A 23,101-nucleotide genomic window follows, 5' to 3' on the forward strand; every position below is an offset into this window, starting at 1 on the left:
CCTGTTGCTAGGTAGGATAGGTCTAATGTAGCCCAAGGAGAGCCCCATGCTTCTGCCACCCTCCAGGCTGGTTCCAGTCACTGTACTTGGTATTTCACAGAATTTCCAATGTCTGCAGTACAATACTGATTCTCAGGGGTGTAACAATTGGGGATGCAGCACCTGGGGGGTGCAGCAGGGGTCGCAGCATGAGGGGAGAGCTTAGCCACACATGGGGGGCGGGGAGGGACAGTCCCTCCCCCCCCCAAGCCTCAATTGGTGTCTGAAACCTACCTTCCTGCGTCCCACCGCCGGAGCTTCCTCTCGCTAAGTGTCTGCCTCACGTTACTTCCTATTTAAACAGGAAGTAGCGTCACTTAGTGTTCGGACCTCTGCGGTGGACAGAGTTTTGTGCTCCTGCTGCCACTAATTGATGCTGAGGGGAGAGCTCGAGTTGAGGGGGGGGGGGAACGACAGTCCCCCGCCGATGTGAGGCCAAGCACTCCCCCCTTATGCTGCGACCCCTCCTGCCCCTAAAATGGCCCTGAGCGGGGGGCCCATCCAAATTTCTGCAGTGGGGCCTGGTGATCTCCAGTTACGCCCCTTCTGATTCTCCAATTGGCCCGATAGTTCTTAAGCCAATCGCAGGATTCAGAAGTGAGTCTTGGTAACATGGTCTCTCCCCCCTCCTCAAGTCCCTCCCAAGAATGCTCTTTTTTTCCCACCAGCTTTCTCTAGACGAGAGAACTTACCATCCCGACACCCAGTCTGAGGACAGAATAACAGAGGTGCAAATAAATAGTTTATTAACACACAAATGCACAAGTCACATTATGGAACAACATTGGAGGAGGCGTCATAATGAGAAGGTATAAGGTTTGTGACTTGTCACCCTCTACGCTGCACTGATGGCCACGCCCAGATCCGCCTCCATGTGGCATAAGGGGGTGGTGTAATAAAGTCACTGGTATCGCCCTCTGTACGCTACACTGATGGCCAGGCCAGGTTCTGCCTCTGTTTGGCATAACGAGATGCTGTAATACTGTCCCTTGTATCACCCTCTATATGCTGCACCGATGACCACTCCCAGATCTGCCTCAGTCTGGCATAAGGAAGTGGTGTCATAAGGTCAATGAGGGTCACCCTCTGTATGCTGCACTGATTGCCACGCCCAGGTCCGCCTCTGTCTGGGTAATCTCCTGTGCGATCTGTTGTAAGAGAGCCTGTGGACAGAACACAAGGTGGTAGCCATACACATTAGATGGAGATCAGAGACAAGAGTGTCTCCATCACACAATAGAGGTATCTAGAGATAAGATACGGATTCTGAAATGCAGACAAACGGACACACACCATACAATTAAAAACATTTTTCACCAATTCGATCATTTCAATAGAGTTTTGTTTTTAATCGATAAATCCGATCGAATTTCATGTTTTTCGGAGATTGGACATGTTGGAAATTTCAGACCAACCTTGTATGGTATGTGATGGATTGTCAATTTTTTGAATTACAGTTCCAATCAATTTTTTTCTGAGCTTTCAATTATTGTATTCATGCTTAGGGCAAAATTGAACATAGGTGTGTGGTACATTGGTCAGATATTTGAATTTATACAGTCAGAAAAATGGTTTGCCATGCTTTAATTCAACATAAATTTGAAAAATAGTATGGTGTGTGGCCACGTTAACTGTATACGGTTTATGGTAAGTTTTTCAAACGTTAAGGATATACTTGAGTGTCCTAAAAAAAATCGTTTCACTTACCTGGTGCTTCTACCAGCCCCCTGTCGGTCATCAATGATCCTCCATTCCCCGCGCCGCCAGCTAGTTTCGTTTTTGCCGACTGAGTCTCTGGGCTACTGCGGCTCTGGCAATGTGTATCCTTGTCCGTGTTGCCGTCTGCATGAGTGTCGCCAAAACAAAACTAGCTGGTGGCGGGAGAACAGAGGATCGTGGAGGACCGGCGCAGGACAGGAAGGCTGCAAGGGGCTGGTAGAAGCTCCAGGTAAGTTAAACACTTTTGTAGGACACTTAAAGGGAAGATCCACGCTGGTAAAAAACAAAAAAAACAAACTGCACTTACCTGGGGCTTCTTCCAGCTCCTGGCAGTTGATCGGTGCCCTCAGCGCAGCTCCTCTCCCTCCCGGCGTCCAGCGATGAAGAAGCCGACTTTGCCAGGTCGGTTTCCGGGTTGGCTTCATGTGCACTCCATGGCGCGGGTCACGTGGTGTAAGTGACATCATTGGTCTCTACTGCGTAAGCGCAGTAGTTCTGCGCCTGTGCAGTAGAGGCCCGATGACGTCCCTACACCACATGACCCCCCCCGCCGTGGAGCGCACAGAAGCCGACCTGGCGAGGTCGGCTTCTTCACTGCTGGACGCCAGAAGGGAGAGGAGCTGCACCGAGGGCACCGATCGACTGCCAGGAACTGGAAGAAGCCCCAGGTGAGTGCAGTTTGTTTTTTTTACCAGTGTGAACCTTCCCTTTAACATTTGGAAAGCTTGCCATAATCCATATATAGTTAGACCTCGTTCACATCGTGAAGCGCAGATGGCCGCTAAAGGTATCACCAGAATCCTTGTATGTTGGTTTGATATCTGCATTTCTGCTCCTCAACACCAGACCACATTTCACTCAATAATTCTGAACTGATACTAATTTATGCAGCCAGGAAATGGGACTGATCAAATGCAGCAGATCCAGTCCACTTCATCAACTTTGTCAGTGCTGAGACACCAGAAAAGCTCCCCAAACGCTAGAGGTTTCAAAAGCTCTTCCCAATGTAATGCTATGGGGGGGTTTAACAAAACCTCATCGCTCCAGTGTGCACAGACACATAGGATAACATTAGCAGGAGGTTTCAAAACTCAAAACGCTCAGAAAAACTCCTCTGGTGTGCACCAGGCCTCAGAGACCATCCCTGGTGCCATCTATACTGAGTCATCCATGACCAGCAGGGTTTATGGCCTGGTGCACACCAGAGGAGTTTTTCTGAGCCTTTTTATGGCCCGTACTCACGGGCTGCAGAAGTGGCCTGTCGCCAGCACACGTGAGCGTGCTAGCGACAGGCCGGCGACAGCTTCTCTCCAGGTCCCTCCGCGTACACACGCGGAAGAGGGACCAGCGGCGAGACGGAAGCTGTCGCCGACGTTCCTCCTCCCCCCGCCGGAAGCTTCATTCACCTCTATGGAGGTTGCTGTCGCTAGTCCGCGTACTCACGCGGACTAGCGACAGTTGCGGCAGAGGTGCGGCGGCGACTGTTGCCATGCGATTGAAACTTTCAATCGCATGGCGACAAGAGCGGCGGGCGACAGTTCGGGGTGCGCGCGCGTGCGACGGCCCATACTCACGGGCGACCTGTCGCCGCAACACGCGCGCGCCGCGTGTTGAGGCGACAAAAGTCCCTCGTGAGTATGGGCCATTAGTTTTTGAAACCTCCTGCTAATGTTATCCTATGTGTCTATGCACACTGGAGCAATGAGGTTTTGTAAAAAAAAACCCATAGCATTACACTGGGAAGAGCTTTTGAAACCTCTAGCATTTGGGGAGCTTTTCTGGTTTCTCAGCCCTGTCTGCTGGTCAAGATGGTCTTTGTGAACCCTGCTGTGCAAGGTGGCTGACCAAAGAGTTAACTGTTGAAAAATGTGATGTATAGGTGGTAACTAGGCTGGACAAGGGAAATATAAAGTGATTTCTTCATTCTTAATATCACAAAAGCCTCACTAAACATAGTACTGCAATAGACCCATCATTATCCTTGTTTTTCCCCTTATGGCCATCTTGTAAGAAGTCTTAAAGTGTACCAGAGACGTTAAACTCTAAAGATTTGATACTTACCGGGGGCTTCCTCCAGCCCCATAAGCTCCTCTGAGTACCTCGCCATCCTCCCGCTGTCTGCCGTGATCAGCCACAGGGAACAGGCTCAGTCAGGTCCAGTCTGGGTCTACTGCGCATGTGCGGAAGCCCGGGGTAAGTATCAAATCTTTAGAGTTTAATGTCTCTAGCTTACTTTAAGCATGGTACAAATCTGCAATTTTGATTGGTCAATTTTACCACCTCCATGTACTATGGAGTGCACCTACACAATCTGCTCAGGGCATTCAAAGTCTGTGGGCCTTCATACTACATGGAGATGGTAAAATTGGTCAGAGATTGAGCAATCAAAATTGGATGTGTGTGCACCATCACTTATCACAGAGTGTAGCCTCAGGCTGATTCAGTTATAAATGTAGGTAAAAGGCCAACACATCCCATAAAGTTCTTAGTTTCATATGAAAATTAAAAAGCCAACGTTTCGGTGCCATGTAGGGCCCCTTTATCAGGGCACGTTTTGCTCTTAGGCAGCCGTCTGCCACACAAGAATAAGCAGTTATTCCGGGGTAGTCAGAGCTCCTCTTGGCACTCACATTGTAAGAAAACTGGGGTGCTTAAGCTGGCCACTAACTGTCCAATTTCTAGCAAAAAATCGTTCAAGCGATCAGAAATTCTGATCGGATTGGTTGTAAATAATCTCCATTGGTGGACACAATCGATTATGAACGAGTGAAAAAAATGTCGCCTGAATGAATTTGTCGAACGAAAATTTGGATTTTCTTGGTGGTCGTGATAGATAGGAAGCAATGATTGGTTAGTTGATGGTGTAGTGAACGATTTTTCGTCCGATCAGAATTTCTGATCGCTCGAACGATTTTTCACTAGAAATTGGACCGTTCGTGGCCAGCTTAAGTATGCCCATTGCTCAGTAACCGTTAGACATTCTCCCTGCATAGGAGCAGAAAAAGCTTATTGCGATCCACGTTATTTCACCACCCTGCAATCTGGATCTCATACTCACGTTAATCTGCTCCTGGCACTGGAAGATCCCGGCCTTGGCACGTCTCTCCCGATCTCTGCTGCCCTGCATAGGGCGATACCAGTCTGACTGGCTACCAGCATCTTCTGTCCCGCCAGACTCTTCCTGCATGACAAACCCCATCAAAGAAATACATTATACATCAGATGTAACAGAGCATACACCCCACTCCCTGCAACATAGCATATGCCCCAGCCCATTGCGTACGCCCCACCCCTGCACAATACTTACCATACGCCCCCACCCCTGCAACACATTACTTAATCCAAGACTGCTCATGCTGTACGTTCTCTTTAGGGTCTCTCGGTCACCTTCACCCTACCACAGCCTCCCAGATGTTTTTTTTTCTAAATATTTATTAAATTTTCAAATTAACCCATAACAGACATTGAGGATCACCACATCTTTTGCATTAAGCAGATAACATTTGAAAGAGTAGCATACAGGGGCGCCTCTAGCCATATTGTCACTCCAGGCCAGAAAACCTGTAGCGCACAGGCACAGGGGGACAAAAGGAGGCACACAAAGGGACAGAATGAGACAAAAAAGGACAGTGAGAGGCACAGGGGGACTGAAGCAGGCACACAAGGGGACAGGAGGCACAATGGGGAGGCAGAAGGAGGCATGATGGGGACAGGAAAAAAAAAATCAAAGTGGGACGCAGAAGAAGGCACAAAAGGGGGCACAGGAGGAAAGGAGGCACACAGGGGACAGGAGGAGGCACAAAGGGGAACAGAAGGATGCACAAAGGGGAACAGGAGCCACAAAAGGGTGACATAAGAAGGCAGAGGGGGATGTAAGGAGGCACAGGAAGACAGAAGGAGGCAGAGGGGGACAGAGGAAGGTGCAGGAGACAGAGGTGGCACATGGGGATTGAAGAGGCACATGGAGACAGAATGCACATGAGGACAGAAGGAGGCAGAGTGGGACTGAAGGAGGAATAGGGGGGCAGAGGTAGCACAAGGGGACAAAACGAGGCACAGGGGAAAAGGAGGCAGAGGTGGCACAGGGGGATTGAAGGAGGCACATGGAGACAGAAGGAGGCACAAAAGGGGGAGGGATGTACAAGGCACAGAGGGACACAGTGGCAGCTGCCTGCAACTTGCGCTAAGCAGATGCAGTAGAAGCAAGTAATAGAACACCAGTGGGGAGGGGCTTAGCCAATGGCACTCCAGGCAATGGCCTGTACTGCCTATGCCTAGAGGCTCCCCTGGACTAGCATAACATGTCAAATTAGCCAAATACATAGATGATCCTCAAAATCTTCCCTCCCCCCTCAAACTCCTCCTCCCCCCCCCCCCCTTCCTCTCAGCGTTTAGCCTGTCTAAGCATAGCATTCGACCCTTAGCGTAAAATAGTTTATTCAATTCACTACACAATATAAATTTCCCTTACATTATTTGCTCCCAGATGCTTTTAGCCGCGACAAGTAGGCATACAGTGGCTGGATCAGGGGCGTCGCTAGCCCTGTTTTAGGGGGGCACGTGCCCCCAATCTTTCCTGGGGTGCCACGGATCTCCGCCCGGCCGCCCCCTCTGTCAAGACTCAGCGGCTCCCTCCAGCCGCCGCGTCACTGACAGTCTCAGACCTCAGGATCAGGCGGCGAGCCGGCGACCAATCGTGCGGGCGCTAGGACCCAGCGCCCGCACTGATATGCGGAAGTGACATCACTTCCGCATATCGAGCGGGTGCGTCCAGCGCCCGCTCGTACATCTGGTCGGGTCGCCGCTGATCCTGAGGTCTGCTGAGAGGCAGGGGGGGAGCGGCGGCGGCGGCGGCTAGAGGGGGGGCCTCCCTGTCACTTACTCACTCACCAAAGGGGCTCCCTGTCACTCACTCACTCCCTAAAGGGGCTCCCTGTCACTCACTCACTCCCTAAAGGGGCTCCCTGTCACTCACTCACTCCCTAAAGGGGCTCCCTGTCACTCACTCACTCCCTAAAGGGGCTCCCTGTCACTCACTCACTCCCTAAAGGGGCTCCCTGTCACTCACTCCCTAAAGGGGCTCCCCTGGCACTCGCTCACTCCCTAAAGGGGCTCCCCTGGCACTCACTCACTCCCCAAAGGGGCTCCCCTGGCACTCACTCACTCCCCAAAGGGGCTCCCCTGGCACTCACTCACTCCCTAAAGGGGCTCCCTGTCACTTACTCACTCCCTAAAGGGGCTCCCTGTCACTCACTCCCTAAAGGGGCTCCCTGTCACTCACTCCCTAAAGGGGCTCCCTGTCACTCACTCCCTAAAGGGGCTCCCTGTCACTCACTCCCTAAAGGGGCTCCCTGTCACTCACTCCCTAAAGGGGCTCCCTGTCACTCACTCCCTAAAGGGGCTCCCTGTCACTCACTCCCTAAAGGGGCTCCCTGTCACTCACTCCCTAAAGGGGCTCCCTGGCACGCACCCACTCCCTAAAGGGGCTCCCTGGCACGCACCCACTCCCTAAAGGGGCTCCCTGGCACGCACCCACTCCCTAAAGGGGCTCCCTGGCACGCACCCACTCCCTAAAGGGGCTCCCTGGCACGCACCCACTCCCTAAAGGGGCTCCCTGGCACGCACCCACTCCCTAAAGGGGCTCCCTGGCACGCACTCACTCCCTTAAGGGGCTCCCTGTCACTCACTCCCTAAAGGGGCTCCCTGTCACTCACTCACTCCCTAAAGGGGCTCCCTGTCACTCACTCACTCCCTAAAGGGGCTCCCTGTCACTCACTCACTCCCTAAAGGGGCTCCCTGTCACTCACTCACTCCCTAAAGGGGCTCCCTGTCACTCACTCACTCCCTAAAGGGGCTCCCTGTCACTCACTCACTCCCTAAAGGGGCTCCCTGTCACTCACTCACTCCCTAAAGGGGCTCCCTGTCACTCACTCACTCCCTAAAGGGGCTCCCTGTCACTCACTCACTCCCTAAAGGGGCTCCCTGTCACTCGCTCCCTGTCACTCACTCCCTAAAGGGGCTCCCTGTCACTCACTCCCTAAAGGGGCTCCCTGGCACGCACTCCCTAAAGGGGCTCCCTGGCACGCACTCCCTAAAGGGGCTCCCTGGCACGCACTCCCTAAAGGGGCTCCCTGGCACGCACTCACTCCCTAAAGGGGCTCCCTGTCACTCACTCACTCCCTAAAGGGGCTCCCTGTCACTCACTCACTCCCTAAAGGGGCTCCCCTGGCACTCACTCACTCCCTAAAGGGGCTCCCTGTCACTCACTCACTCCCTAAAGGGGCTCCCCTGTCACTCACTCACTCACTCCCTTAAGGGGCTCCCTGTCACTCACTCCCTAAAGGGGCTCCCTGTCACTCACTCCCTAAAGGGGCTCCCTGTCACTCACTCACTCCCTAAAGGGGCTCCCTGTCACTCACTCACTCCCTAAAGGGCCTCCCTGGCACTCACTCACTCCCTAAAGGGGCTCCCTGGCACGCACTCACTCCCTAAAGGGGCTCCCTGGCACGCACTCACTCCCTAAAGGGGCTCCCTGGCACGCACTCACTCCCTAAAGGGGCTCCCTGGCACGCACTCACTCCCTAAAGGGGCTCCCTGGCACGCACTCACTCCCTAAAGGGGCTCCCTGGCACGCACTCACTCCCTAAAGGGGCTCCCTGGCACGCACTCACTCCCTAAAGGGGCTCCCTGGCACGCACTCACTCCCTAAAGGGGCTCCCTGGCACGCACTCACTCCCTAAAGGGGCTCCCTGGCACGCACTCACTCCCTAAAGGGGCTCCCTGGCACGCACTCACTCCCTAAAGGGGCTCCCTGGCACGCACTCACTCCCTAAAGGGGCTCCCTGGCACGCACTCACTCCCTAAAGGGGCTCCCTGGCACGCACTCACTCCCTAAAGGGGCTCCCTGGCACGCACTCACTCCCTAAAGGGGCTCCCTGGCACGCACTCACTCCCTAAAGGGGCTCCCTGGCACGCACTCACTTCCTAAAGGGGCTCCCTGGCACTCACTCACTTCCTAAAGGGGCTCCCTGGCACTCACTCACTTCCTAAAGGGGCTCCCTGGCACTCACTCACTCCCTAAAGGGCCTCTCTGTCACTCACTCCCTAAAGGGCCTCCCTGTCACTCACTCCCTAAAGGGCCTCCCTGTTACTCACTGCCTAAAGGGGCTCCCTGTCACTCACTCACTGCCTAAAGGGGCTTCCTGTCACTCACTCACTGCCTAAAGGGGCTCCCTGGCACTCACTCACTGCCTAAAGGGGCTTCCTGGCACTCACTCACTGCCTAAAGGGGCTCCCTGTCACTCACTATCGGGGTCCCTGTCACTCACTACCTAACTGGAGGCGCCTGTCCCTCACTAGCTAACCTGGGGGTCCCTGTCACTCACTACCTAACTTGGGGGGGCTACCATATTAAGGGGGCATTCTGCCTATTTATGTGAAATGCTGTCTATTTATGTGCCTCATGACTGCTGAATGTGTCTTGTTGGGAGCCTTATGATTTGTTGGGGGCCTCATGATTGCTGAATTTGTCTTGTTGGGGGCCTCATGATTTGTTGGGGGCCTCATGATTGCTGAATTTGTCTTGTTGGGGGCCTCATGATTGCTGAATTTGTCTTGTTGGGGGCCTCATGATTGCTGAATTTGTCTTGTTGGGGGCCTCATGATTGCTGAATTTGTCTTGTTGGGGGCCTCATGATTTGTTGGAGGCCTCATGATTGCTGAATTTGTCTTGTTGGGGGCCTCCTGATTTGTTGGGGGCCTCATGATTGCTGAATATGTCTTGTTGGGGGTCACATGATTGCTAACTGCGAGACTATGGGAAAAGCTGAATCCTTATCATATGAGACAATAGCATTAAACCTACTTTTTTAGCGTTTTAAAACAGAAAATAAAACTGAGAGGTTCTAAAAAATTGAATACATTTTTCAGGAGTAGGATGGATGAAATTGTTTATCTTCACAGTTTATTTTCAACTTGGATTTTCCATAATGTTCATGTATGAGTTAAAACGTTTGTACAGTATTTAGTTTAAATTGCTGTTGCCACTTTGCGATAGATACCAGTAAGTGACTTTTGGGTTGCAGTTTGGGCACTCGGCCTCCAAAAGGTTCGCCACCACTGTCCTAATCTGATGTCCCACCATTGCTAGGTTCATGTAAATTTGTCTCCACCCGTTACCACACCTATATTCTGGTCCATGGCCCACCCATTTTTTGGTGCGGAGCGATAAGCACGCCGCACAACGTGATCGTCATATTTTTGGCACGCTAGCTGCAGTGTGCTGAATTCTGCTGCCTACAGTATGTACAGTATACGCTGTTCTCTAGTGCTTGCACTGTGTGCTGATTTACCTCCAGTGTGTACAGTGTAAGGTGCTACTCTGTGCCTTTGATTGTAAACCAGCTGTATTGTATGCTGATCCCTGCTACTTTCAGTATGTACAGTATTAGCTGTAAAGCCTGGTACACACATACAATTTTGATTAGCCAATTTTAGCTCTGTTCATAAAATTCATTGTCTGTTGGCCCACTTACTGCACGGGGGTGGGAAATTGGGGGTCAGTGATTGACCAATCAAAATTGTATGTGCGTATACATCTTTGATCTATGCCTATACTGATTGTAAATGATCGAAATAAAGGACAGGGGGCTCAGTCCAATCTTTCGATGGGCAGGCCCGTTATCCGTAGCTTACACCGCTGCTAAGTTCATGTACATTTGGCCCCACCCATGGCCATGCCCACTCACCGCATGGCCACGCCCATTTTTTGCCGCTGCGCGCGCCGCATGTACCTCCCCGCCTGGTGCCCACAGGTGCCACTGATCTCCAAGGACCCTAGAAACGCCCCTGGGCTGGATAGTGTACTGGTGAAGAGCTCCGCCTTTGACATGGGAGACCATGGTTGGAATCCTGGCTAGGGTCAATATTCAGGAAGGAGTTCAAGGCAAAACTCCCTAACACTGCAGGGTGGCCTCTTGAGCGCGTCCCAGTGGCTGCAGCTCTTGAGCGCTTTGAGTCCGACAGGAGAAAAGCGCTATACAAATGTTTGGATCGGATTATGATGGGGGGGGGGGGGGGTGTTGAGAGTTTATCCACCTATAGCTGATGCACTTCACTCCAATAGTTCCTCCTCCTGGGTTTGGAGAAGAAAATATCGGAGTGACGTGAGTGTGATGGAAAGCAAGGCGGAGTGCATCGATCAGAGGTGGCTAAAAGGCCAAGACTACATTACCCCCAGCCCCCCCCCCTTTCAAATTTTACTCGGATCTGAATGGCAAAGCTCTGTGGAACTCATGCCTAGCGATTCTGAATTGCACATGTGGAACATCAAAACCGCACATGCGCAGTGAAGGAAAGTGTTCCTGCAAGAGTACCTCCTCTTGCTGCCCACATTCAGAACTCACGCATGCATTCTGGAACGCTCAGCCTCAACCAGAGCACTTTCTACAACTACTCAATGGAGGGAGCCAGATATAAAGAGGAGCGGGGGGGGGGGGGGGGGGCGCACATAAGATAGACATGGACACATAGTAGTTTGTCCTAAGAACTTAACCGAGGTCCATTTATTTTCTACTTACAAGGGTGCTTTATCTATGAAAATCAGGACATGTAAAGGCACGGAATTCATCAGCAGCTCATAAAATGTAAACAAACAAAATGCTTACTTTATCAGGATTGTTTCTTCAGCTGAATGGAATAAAGTTCAAAAGTCATGACTTCTGTTTCCAAGCTGAATGAGGCAGTATTTGAATCCTAAACAGCCATGCGGGTATGATGGATTCTTAGAAATCCAGCCTTTAGTGCTGTCCTGGAGTTAGCTTTGTACTCATGAGCAGGGCCGATTTACCATAAGGCATGGTAGGCACGTGCCTATAGGCATACAGCAATAGGAAATGCGCTGGATGTCATTATGTTGTAATAAAAGATTTTTTAGACCTATAGGTCTTTAGACAATCTCTAAAATTCCTTGGGAGACATCTCAAACTCACTCCAACCTGAATTATCGCAAATTCTTTCTGTTTTAGGAAAGCAAACTTGTTTTTCTAAAATCACACACATGCACATATACATATACATTCACACAAAGCGTGCTGGTTCCCCTTAAAAAATTTAAATATAAATACAAAATTAAATCAATTATAGTATAATCCTGGGAAGGGGATTAATGGTACTATCAACCAATATTTTTTTTTATCTCAAGACAAAGGGATAGGGAGGGGGGTAGGCAGAGGAGGAGGGGGACTAGAGGGGGGGAGGGGGAGGATTAAGGCGGTAACCACTGGGGATAATTCTCAAAAAACTGATGTACAGAGGGGTATATACAATCTGAGTGGGGTAGAGTTAAAGGAAGTTGAGAAAAAGGTGTTGGAAAAGGGTCTAAAATTTGCCCCAACCACGAAATTGAATAAATTTGAGACTTATGTAGACATTAAAAAATATATGAGGAAATTATGCTTAAAGACGTATTTCCCCAAAAAAAATCTACAGTCCCTAAACAAGTCAGCTCAGTCTTCCAACACACGGGCTTAAAGAACCCATCAAGGTTCAAACCTATAAACGAAAACAGCAAAGAAATGCATATATTTGAACATAATGTTAAGGATTTGAAAAGAATCAAACCCCTACCCACAAACCTGAATAACTTATCTAGTAAGGAATTCAGAGCCATAAAGGATTTACAACGCAATAAAGACATTATCATACGACCGGCAGATAAGGGGGGGGGGGCGATAGTCGTTCAAAGTAAAACTGACTATAATAAAGAAGCCCTCCGTCTGTTAAGTGATACAAGCACATATAAACGTTTGAAGGGTGACCCTGGTGGCAAATTGGGAGAGGAACTAGAACAATTGTTAAAGAACGCCTACCAGGAAGGTATCCTGAATAAAAAAAAAAGAATTTGAATTTGTGAATATAACCTATCCAAGAACACCAATCTTACCACCTACCGAAGGTACATAAGGGCCTGGTTGATCCTCCGGGGAGGCCATTTCTTGAGTGGGTTCGGCTACCTCTAATTTGTCGAGGTATGTCGACACCTTTCTTCAGAGGTATGCGAGATCCACTCCGGCCTTCCTGGAGGACACCAGGCATGTTCTGAACATCCTGGATGAGATAGTATGGGAACAGTGTTGGCTTTTTGCCACCTTAGATGTGGCTTCACCATACACAGCAATACAGCATGATGAGGGATTGAAGGCAGTAGATTACTTCTTAAATTTGGACCCCATTATGAGGGGAGAACAGAAAACATTTATTCTACGTGCAATAGAATTTATATTGACGCGGAATTACTTCAGATATGGGGAGGATTTTTACCTCCAGACGAGCGGGACGGCAATGGGGACCAGGTTCGCGCCGGGGTATGCTAACCTCTTCATGGCCCATTGGGAAAACACCCATGTATACGGGCGTGGGGGACCCGGCGCGGACCTGGTCCTCTGGAAAAGATTTATTGATGACGTCCTGCTCGTCTGGAGGGGCTCGGAGGAGTCTCTAAGGGGATATATAGCTGAATTGAATAATAGTGTTAATTTGAGATTCACGTCTGAGATAAGTGACATACAGATCAATTTTCTGGATATAAATATATATGTAGAGAATGAACGTTTGAAAACACGTACATATACTAAACCGACAGATGTGAACAGCTATATTTTAACCACCAGCTGCCATTTCCCCCCATGGTTGGACACTATCCCTAAAGGTCAGTTTATCCGCCTAAAAAGAAATTGTACAGAGGGTATGGAGTACCAGAGGGAGGTGGAAGGTCTGTCAACAAGGTTCAGGGAGAAGGGCTATACAGAGAACATTATAGAGAAAGCTAGAAAGGAAGTAGAGGGACTAGAACGAAAAGATCTTCTAGTTAAAAAAGTGGGAGGGACCCAACAGGACCACTCCCTGAGACTAAGTTTAAGGTATGGTCCAAGAAGCAAAATGGTACAAAAAATTGCCAAACATTGGACAACCTTAAGACAGGACAAATTCCTTCATGAAATTTTACCTAGAAACCCCCCAATCACTTATAGAAAATCCAGCAACATAGGTCTGAGGGTGGCAATGGCGGCTGGTGAGTATATAGATACAACTGGGGACAAAAAGAATGGGGGATTTGTAAAGTGTGGGAGGTGTGTTAATTGTAAGAAAACAAAGTTATAGGAAGATAACTGAGATTGAAGGAGGGGGGGGGGGGGGGAGAATTTTAAGATCAGGGAACTGATTACATGTGACACTCGAGGAGTGATCTACTGCCCGATTTGCCCGTGCAGGAAAAAGTATATAGGCCGCACTAAGAGGACATTATCTAGTAGGGTGGGTGAACACCTGAACAATATAGGGAAAGGATGGGAGGGACACCCACTGTCCAAACACTTAAGGAACTTCCACAATTGTTGTGTTTGGGATGTAGTGTACTTTGGTCTAGAAGTGGTACATAAGACATGAGACATAAGGGGTGGAGATTATATAGCCAAAATGTCGAGACAGGAGAGTAGGTGGATTTACAATCTAGACACTTTAGTACCAAAGGGACTGAACGAGGAATTGGAACTTTTTGGCTTTATGAAATAGAATATTAATTGGAGTATTATCGACCCCCCCCCCCCCCCCCCCCCATCCTTTTTATCTTGGATTTTTGATCGAGTGTTCTGGCTCCCCATAGTATGCTGGTTCCCCTGATATGTATTCTTGGGCAGTTTTAATACGGAGAGATTTTTATTGTGAAACTTTTGAATGTGGATTTTTTTCAATAATGTTGCTGCTGTATGATATGGAACACGTTGGGGAGAATATTGAGAGTATAAATATATTTATTAACTAGAGGAAAAAGGACATAATAGCTGCTAAACGTTGATCGTGGAAAGAGATTTGTATGATATGAAACTCCACAGAGGATAACACTTTAAGGACTTAATAGTGGGAGTAGCCAAGTGCTGGACAACTGCATATATTAATGGCGACTCTATACCGGCCTCCAGATTCTGAGGAAGGCTGCCGTGCCGTTGAAACATGTCAATCGAGTACTAAACAGTTGTAAGGGACGCCCCGCTTTGACTGTAGTACGGCTAATCCGCTTTCTTCCCATCAAGTTCCAATAGTCTGAAATGAGCAGAGAGGACTGTGGAGGGCGGAACGCAAGGAAATAGCCAGAGCACCTTGAGTGAGACGCACCAGGAAGTGACGTCATATCTCAAGAGTGGAGGACCGGAAGCCGCAGCTGAAACCGGCGAGAGTGAATAACTCCGGCTCGGAGCGAACCACCGGAACAGCGTGACCGAGGTAAGATCTATGTGGAGGAAACAAATCTGCAAAATCCCGCTGAAGATTCGAAATTTGTAAGTTGCACCCGGACAGTATCATGGGAAGTGGTGAGACCTGTGATAGACTGGTAAGCAGTGTCAGCTCGCATAAGCCGGAACTTTTACAGTTGGTAGGCTAAACAGCCATATATTACCATTAATGGGACTGTGCAATACCTGCAAGTAATATAGTAGTTTTAAATATCAGCAAACCAGCGAGCAATCAATTTTTGGGAGGAATAAGGGAAACAAAATCCCTGAATAATTCTATTTCCCGAGTCTTGTCGTTACTTTAAAATTTTTATATACATATTTTTTGATTTTCCTATGCGCTATTGATCACTAGCCTTAATTAACCACGTGGTTTGAGAAATTTTTTTTTAAGGGGAACCAGCACGCTTTTTGTGTGAATGTATATGTGCATGTGTGTGATTTTAGAGATTGTCTAAAGACATAGGTCTAAATAAAAATCTTTTATTACAACATATTGACGTCCAGCGCACTTCCTATTGCTGTATACATTTTGACCTTTGGTAAGATAGGGAGTAGGGGGTATCCCTATCCTGGATAGTTGCAGCAGGAGGCAGACCATTTTGCAGAAAAACTGACAAGAACAACTTATAATAATTTGTCATAACGGAATTTTAGGCAGCGCCCTCCAGTACCCTTTATAGACGTGCCTATAGGCACCTGATAGAAAGGCGGCTCAGGCTAACTCCTCCCCTAGTGCCCCCCTTCCTATGCAGAGTCCCGAGTAGAGCATTCCACTGGCAAGATCTCCTTTGAGTCGGGGTACTTCTAGCTAGCCGAGGTAACTTCTGGCTACCTAATACTAAGGGGCACCTTAGTATTGGTACCTATGTACCTATGACAGGCAAGGGAAATGGGGGAGAAGTGACAGCTGAGCCAGCACACTTACGGTGCGGTTCGGCGGGTGTGTGTAGGTTCATGAAGGGAGAAGTCTAGGGTGCCAGGACATCTGTGCCTATAGGCTTTTCTGATGTAAAGCCTGGCCTGCATAGGAGGACTGTCACCGCAGAGGTTCAAAACCAAACCCCTCAAGAGACTCTACAGCTCAGTCACTAGCTTTGACCAGTGGCTGGATTAAAATCTCGGTTCAGTAAGCCAGCACCCATTCCCAACATTGCTACTGCCTACTAGTGCCTGAAGCGTTGAGAAAAGTGTAATATAAATGCTCTGTATTCTCTGTCTTTTGTTGCTATGGGGGGGGGGGGGGGGGGGCGTTCACTGACCTGCCAGGGTGGACATCTGGGGACCCGGGCACACATGTCAAGTTCTCATCTGAAGCAATGTTAACCAAGGACAATCTAGCATGTGTACAAGACTATTGATGTACCATGTGCATCCAAAATCTGATAGCTAGCTGCATTGACCCTGCCCTTGATAAAACACAGTGGACCAACACCAGCAGCTGACATGGCACCCCAGACCATCTGACTCTGGGTACTTGACACTGGACTTCAGGCATTTTGGCATTACCCTCTCCCCAGTCTTCCTCCAGACTCTGGAACCTTGATTTCCGAATGACATGTAAAAGTTGCTTTCATCCGAAAAAAGTACTTTGGACCACTGAGCAACAGTCCAGTGCTGCTTCTCTGTAGCCCAGGTCAGGCGCTTCTGCCGCTGTTTCTGGTTCAAAAGTGGGTTCATGTTCCATCTGCTGAATTGCTTTATGGAGATGAAGATTTCATTTTTCAGCACGACCTGGCACCTGCTCACAGTGCCAAAACCACTGGTAAATGGTTTACTGACCATGGTATTACTGTGCTCAATTGGCCTGCCAACTCTCCTGACCTGAACCCCATAGAGAATCTGTGGGATATTGTTTAGAGAAAGTTGAGAGACGCAAGACCCAACACTCTGGATGAGCTTAAGGCCGCTATCGAAGCATTCTGGGCCTCCATAACACCTGATCAGTGCCACAGGCTGATTGCCTCCATGCCACGCCGCATTGAAGCAGTCATTTCTGCAAAAGGATTCCCGACCAAGTACTGAGTGCATAACTGAACATAATTATTTGAAGGTTGACTTTTTTTGTTTTAAAAACACTTCTTTTATTGGTCGGATGAAATATGCTAATTTTTTAAGATAGGAAATTTGGGTTTTCATGAGCTGTATGCCAAAATCATCAATATTAAAACAATAAAAGGCTTGAACTACTTTAGTTGTGTGTATTTGAATCTAAAATATATGAAAGTCTAATGTTTATCAGTACATTACAGAAAATAATGAACTTTATCACAATATGCTATTTTTTGAGAAGAACCTGTATACTGGGGACAGCTATACGCCTGGCTACATATACTGGGGACACCTAAAGACATGGCTACATATACTGGGGACACCTATAGACCTGGCTACATATACTGGGGACACCTATAGACCTGGCTACATATACTGGGGACACCTATAGACCTGGCTACATATACTGGGGACACCTATAGACCTGGCTACATATACTGGGGACACCAATAGACCTGGCTACATATACTGGGGACACCAATAGACCTGGCTACATATACTGGGGACACCAATAGACCTGGCTACATATACTGGGGACAGCTATACACCTGGCTACATATACTGGGGACAGCTATACACCTGGCTACATATACTGGGGATGCCTATAGACATGGCTACATATACTGGGGACGCCGACTGTCATTATGTGCATTTACTGGGGAAATTATGCAGGAGAACAGAGGCGCCAAAAGGATAAAAGGAAGCTAAATGAGCTTAAAAACCAAATTCTTGGTAAATAGAGGAGGTAGTGGTGGACTTACCTCCTCCAAGTAGACACACAACGACTGTAGTAAACAGTCAATAAATTTTATTTATGAACTCCAAATATGCAACGCGTTTCGCAGGTTTGATCCCACTTCATCAGGCAGTAACAACGGAGCAATAGCATATGTGGTCAGTAGAAGAGCCAGGCACCTCTGAATGGTACTTCTACTGACCACATATGCTATTGCTCTGTTTAGCTTCCTTTTATCCTTTTGGTGCCTCTGTTCTCCTGCATAATATTGAGTCCCCCCTGGGTGGAGGGTTGAACCCCCTTTTTCTCATCTACAGAGAGCGACTTCTTATTCCTGAGTGGGGTCAGGAAAATCTCCCCACCTGCCTTTACAGTGGTTGCCTAATGGTAACCCTGGTTTGTGAGTATTAATATTTACTCTATCTAGTAACCATTTACCAGTACATATTACACTATTGGGGCTCTTGGTGTTCCTTGTTTTTATTTACTGGTGAAAAGCTGTGTCATGTGCATTTATTGGTGAAACGCTGTCTGTCATGTGCATTTAGTTCATATTTTTTTTATTAGCTGGTATAACTACTTTAGTTGGCCCCACCCACATGATGTCATGACCATGCTTCGGACACCGCACTACTGTGTCTACAAAAAAAAACAAAAAAAAAAAAACATGATGCCCCCTTCACATATCTGACTGCCCCCTCAATATATGCCTGTCTAGAATCGGCCCTGCTGGCAGCTGAAAATGTAAGTCATGGAGAAGGTGTGAAAGCAAGAAAAACCGCCTGTAACGCGTCGACGCAAACAAAGCCACATCCAGAAATGTGTGTCTAACATCAGAGACCGGCTGACCTGCTGTAAAGGAGGAATGTAAAGTCTCAAACAATCTCAAAAGTCTTTTGAACACACAATTATCAAACAACTTTGGTTGTTGAAACAATAAAAAAAAAAAGTTTGCTATCATTCAAACAACCGATAAAGCCATACAGCTAGCGATTTTGATCCAATCAACAAAGCGATCAACTTTACTGAGGAATTGACTTCAATATGGTTGATTGAAAGTCAATCTACTAGTGACCCACTCACTACAAGCGATTCCTCTTCACCAATCAATCTGACCAATGTTGTGTCAATGCTCTGAATGGGGAAAAAAAAAATGTTCAAGTGATATGTCAACAGTAGCAGATTCCTGTGCAGTCGACCTATATCTTGCACCCAGCTCGATAGAGTAAGCTGGTAGATTCAACATGCTATCAGCCACTTTTTATCGATTGGGAATTCTGGAACACTATTCCTTCTCGATTCGATCAAATGATCCAATTGCATGGTCGATCGTACTGCAAAATCGCTAGATGTATGGGCAACCTTAAGACGCAGTTCAACTCAAACCAACAGTTGGATTGACTTGAGCGGCGTCTTATCAGTTGTTTGAACAATAGCAAACTTGTTGAAACAAACCAAAGAAAAGTTGTTTGATAACTGTGCATTTAAAAGACTTGAGGGTCGCTGGTTTGACAACTCTGTAAAGGAACTAAAGAACTAAAAAACTAAAGAAACAGGGACGAAGACTGGAACGAAGGTGGCGCAAACACCAGTCCCCCGATGACAAACTTTCCCTAATTGCTCACCTTAAAAAATATCTAACGACGATTAACAAAAATAAGTCCTTATTCCTGTCTCACGAAATTGCAAATGCAGCCAACAGACCTGCCCAACTCTTCTGCAAGGTTGACAGTCTCTGCAATCCAGAGAAACAAATAGTTCCTGGAACTCAACAGGTATAGTCATTATGAAAAACCACAAGGTGGGAGCATAGGACTGTGAAAGTAAATACTAGGGGTACAATAGTAGACAGACGCTGCTTCCAATTCAAAAATGGAAAGACTTTATTCAAAATTGTAAACACTATCGACACTAAATGCCACTTTAAAATCATAAAACACTCACTGCAGTTAATAGCGCAGCCGGCTGGGCTCACACTAACAGCAAACTTCACTCAGCAAGCACACCTGGGATCCCACCATACTTATGCTTAGTAATGGACACTGATAGCTAGAGGTAGCAATATAAGCGCAAAAGAAATCCCACAGATAGCTCTCCGCGACAGCACATAGAGGTCTCAGCAGAAAGAGAGGCTTCACATAGGTCCGCAGTGTTTAGTGCATCAGCACATGCAGTTAGTATAAACAAGCTGCCTCACTGAGGCTCTCACCACTCAGTAGACCAGTAATACGACTGTCGTTTGTCCAGCTGCTATGAGGGAATGAATTGCATCAATAAATAGCATCCTCCACTGCAGTCAGCTCACATGCCCAGGACAGTGGTGGGAGTCCCTCTGATGTCCTTGGAGAGACGTGTGCACACGTGTTCAGCCAGCCCTGGATGTACTTAGCCACGTAGCCCCTCTTGTATATTGCCTCCCGGATAGGTCAGCCGGCGCCAGGCTCCTCCATAGGCTTCAGGCAGGGTTAATGGCCAGGCAGCCATCTTGCAGGAAATCCAGCATCAGACCTTCACAGGAACTGTGCGAGAAATGTGCCCACTTCTTCTCAGACAAAGTCTCCTCCATACGATCTGCCATTCAATTCACAGCCCCAGAAGCCCATGCAGAGCCCTATAACAGGTGCGAAAATAGCCTACCACCATGGTCTGATTTTAAAGTAATCACTGAAAAAGACATCCTGGATATCCTCTCAAACCTTCGCCAGACTACCTGCGATCTGGACCCTGGCCCCACTAAGTTCATGTTGAAATGCCCTGAACTATTTACACCGGCATTCCACAAAATAGTCAACGGCTCCTTACAAGAAGGGTGGTTTCCCTCTACTCTGAAAGAAGCAATCGTCAGGCCACTACTCAAGAAACCATCCTTAGACCCAGATGATCTAAACAGCTACAGACCTGTCTCTAACCTCCCCTTTCTGGGAAAAGTTATTGAAAAGGCTTTCTACCTCCAACTTGAAGCCAGGCTCTCCATAAACAACATCCTTGACCCTCTTCAATCTGGCTTCAGGAAATATCACAGCTGTGAAACAGCCCTCACCCAGATTTGCAATGATCTGCTCATTGCAAGAGACAAGGGTCAATGTTCCATCCTGATTTTGCTCGACCTCTCAGCGGCTTTTTGACACAGTCGATCTTGCTCAACAGGCTACAAGAGTACTGTGGCATAGATGGCATTGTTCTCCAGTGGTTCAACTCCTTCCTGGCTGGCAGAACACAAAGGGTAGCCTTAGGGCCCTTCCTCTCCAACCCTGTACCACTAAAATACGGTGTACCTCAGGGCGCAATATTATCCCCTTTACTCTTCACCATATACATGCTGCCACTTGGAGAAATCATACAAAAACATGGCCTGACATATCATTGCTATGCTGAGGACACCCAGCTATATTTGTCATTCAAACCTGGCATCACAGACCCTACTCCACAAATAAACTTATGCTTAGCTGAGCTTCAGGAGTGGATGAATATTGATTGGCTAAAACTTAATGCTGACAAAACAGGTTCTTGTTATCGAGGGCCAGGGCTCAACAGCAAAGCAGCCCCAGTCTCAACCAACACCGCTAAGGATAGGGAGCTCAGACCTGAAAAACTCAGACTGTGTGCGCAGCCTGGGAGTACTGATTGATGGGAAATTAAGCTTCAGGAATCAAATCTCAGCTGTTGTGAAACATTCCTTCTTTCATCTAAGGAATATTACAAAGATTAAACACCCAATTCCTTTAGAGGATCTTCCAACCCTAGTTCATGCCTTTGTCACATCAAGGTTAGACTACTGCAACGTCCTCTACACAGGCCTGCATAAGAAAGACTTACGCCGCCTGCAATTAGTACAGAACGCCGCCGCAAGGCTGTTAACGAGCCAACCCCGCCATTGCCACATAAAACCAACCCTGAGCTCACTCCACTGGCTACCAATAAAACGGAGAATTCTGTTTAAGATTGGCTTACTGACATTCAAATCCTTGCACAATCTGGGCCCTGGATACCTGAAGGACTTGTTGCAACTGCATCACACCCCCCACAATCTTAGATCAAAAGGACATAACACCATGGTCACCCCCAGAGTCCACCTCAAAACCTTTGGAGACAGAGCCTTTTGTCATGCTGCCCCTACACTTTGGAACTCCCTGCCACACCCAATCAGGACAGCTCCATCCCTGGAAGCATTTAAGTCTAAACTGAAAACCTCTCTCTTCAGTTTGGCATTCATGAACATCTGATTATCTCCTCTGTAACACAACCCAGCCTGCAACCCTGTATTAATCTGAAACACAACTATGCGCTTTGAGTCCTATGGGAGAAAAGCGCTTTACAAATGTTATTGTATTGTATATGGTTGTAACTTCCACATTCTAATCCAAAGTAAACTTTAACATTGTTTATAGGAATTGTAAAAATGCATTAAAGTGGAGCTGAGCTTTTGCACAGGACAGAAGGAAAAACAGAAACGCACTATGTATTTAGAGAGTTTAGCCCGTCTAATCCCCCCTCATCTGTGATTAGTCACAAGTTGTAATTTGATCTCTCAGCCATGTTGGCTGACTGCCACAGCAGTTTAGCTTATTTGTAAACACAGGATGTTAATATAAAAATAGGTCTGCTTCCATTAAAACAGGAAGTCGAAACAGTGCAAATTTATTGTAAGATTTGTATCAGCTGTAAAATGTTTTTCTGATAACTAAAGATTATTATGTTGTTGCGTATCTTTTAGAGCAGAGAGGAAGTTCTGAGTTCAGGTACACTTTAAGTACATGGCAGTGCAATTGTACTCACAGATTTTACTAAACCCCCTAGACAAAACTGTAATCATTCCCTTGTGCAGGGCTGGCACTTCCATAGAGGCAAACTAAGAGTGCCCTGACCCCCCCCCCCCCCCCCCCCCACACACACACACACACACACACACACACACACAGTGTATAGTGGTCCTCAGAGCCCCTACAGAGTATTCAGCTGCAGAGCAAGCTCACCTGTCTGGCCAGCCCATCAGTCTACATGCTCCCAGTCTTCACCCCCTGCATCTTCTCAGTGGGCCGGTGGCAGGTTACACATGGCTAGGTCTCTGAGATGATGGGGCCAGCAGGGATGAGGATGGGGGGTAACAGACTGGTGGAGAAATACACCGGCTGGAGAGGAGAGTTTACTCTGATGTTGAATACTCTGCAGGGGCCCCGGGGACCACTCTATACATTTGGACAGGGCTGTGGAGTCTGAGTTGGAGCAATTTTAGGGACCAGGAGTTAGAGTCGGTGGTTTCATAAAC

General features: G+C 47.9%; 1 protein-coding gene across 7 annotated transcripts in view; it reads right to left on the reverse strand.

Annotated features, from left to right (window-relative positions):
* Positions 1-804: 804 nt before the first annotated feature.
* LOC137547392 (uncharacterized) overlaps positions 805-23,101 on the reverse strand; it is a 93,917-nt gene continuing 71,620 nt past the window's right edge. For all 7 annotated transcript variants that reach the window (XM_068270949.1, XM_068270943.1, XM_068270942.1 and 4 more), the window contains 2 exons: positions 4,817-4,939; positions 805-1,202 (listed from right to left, as the gene is read on the reverse strand). In XM_068270949.1, the coding sequence (XP_068127050.1) occupies positions 1,119-1,202; positions 4,817-4,939 (207 nt within the window). In that variant the 3' untranslated portion in view covers positions 805-1,118. The remainder of the gene's footprint in view (positions 1,203-4,816; positions 4,940-23,101) is intronic.

This window comes from Hyperolius riggenbachi, chromosome 2 (assembly GCF_040937935.1).
Source record: "Hyperolius riggenbachi isolate aHypRig1 chromosome 2, aHypRig1.pri, whole genome shotgun sequence".
Classification (NCBI taxonomy): Eukaryota; Metazoa; Chordata; class Amphibia; order Anura; family Hyperoliidae; genus Hyperolius; species Hyperolius riggenbachi.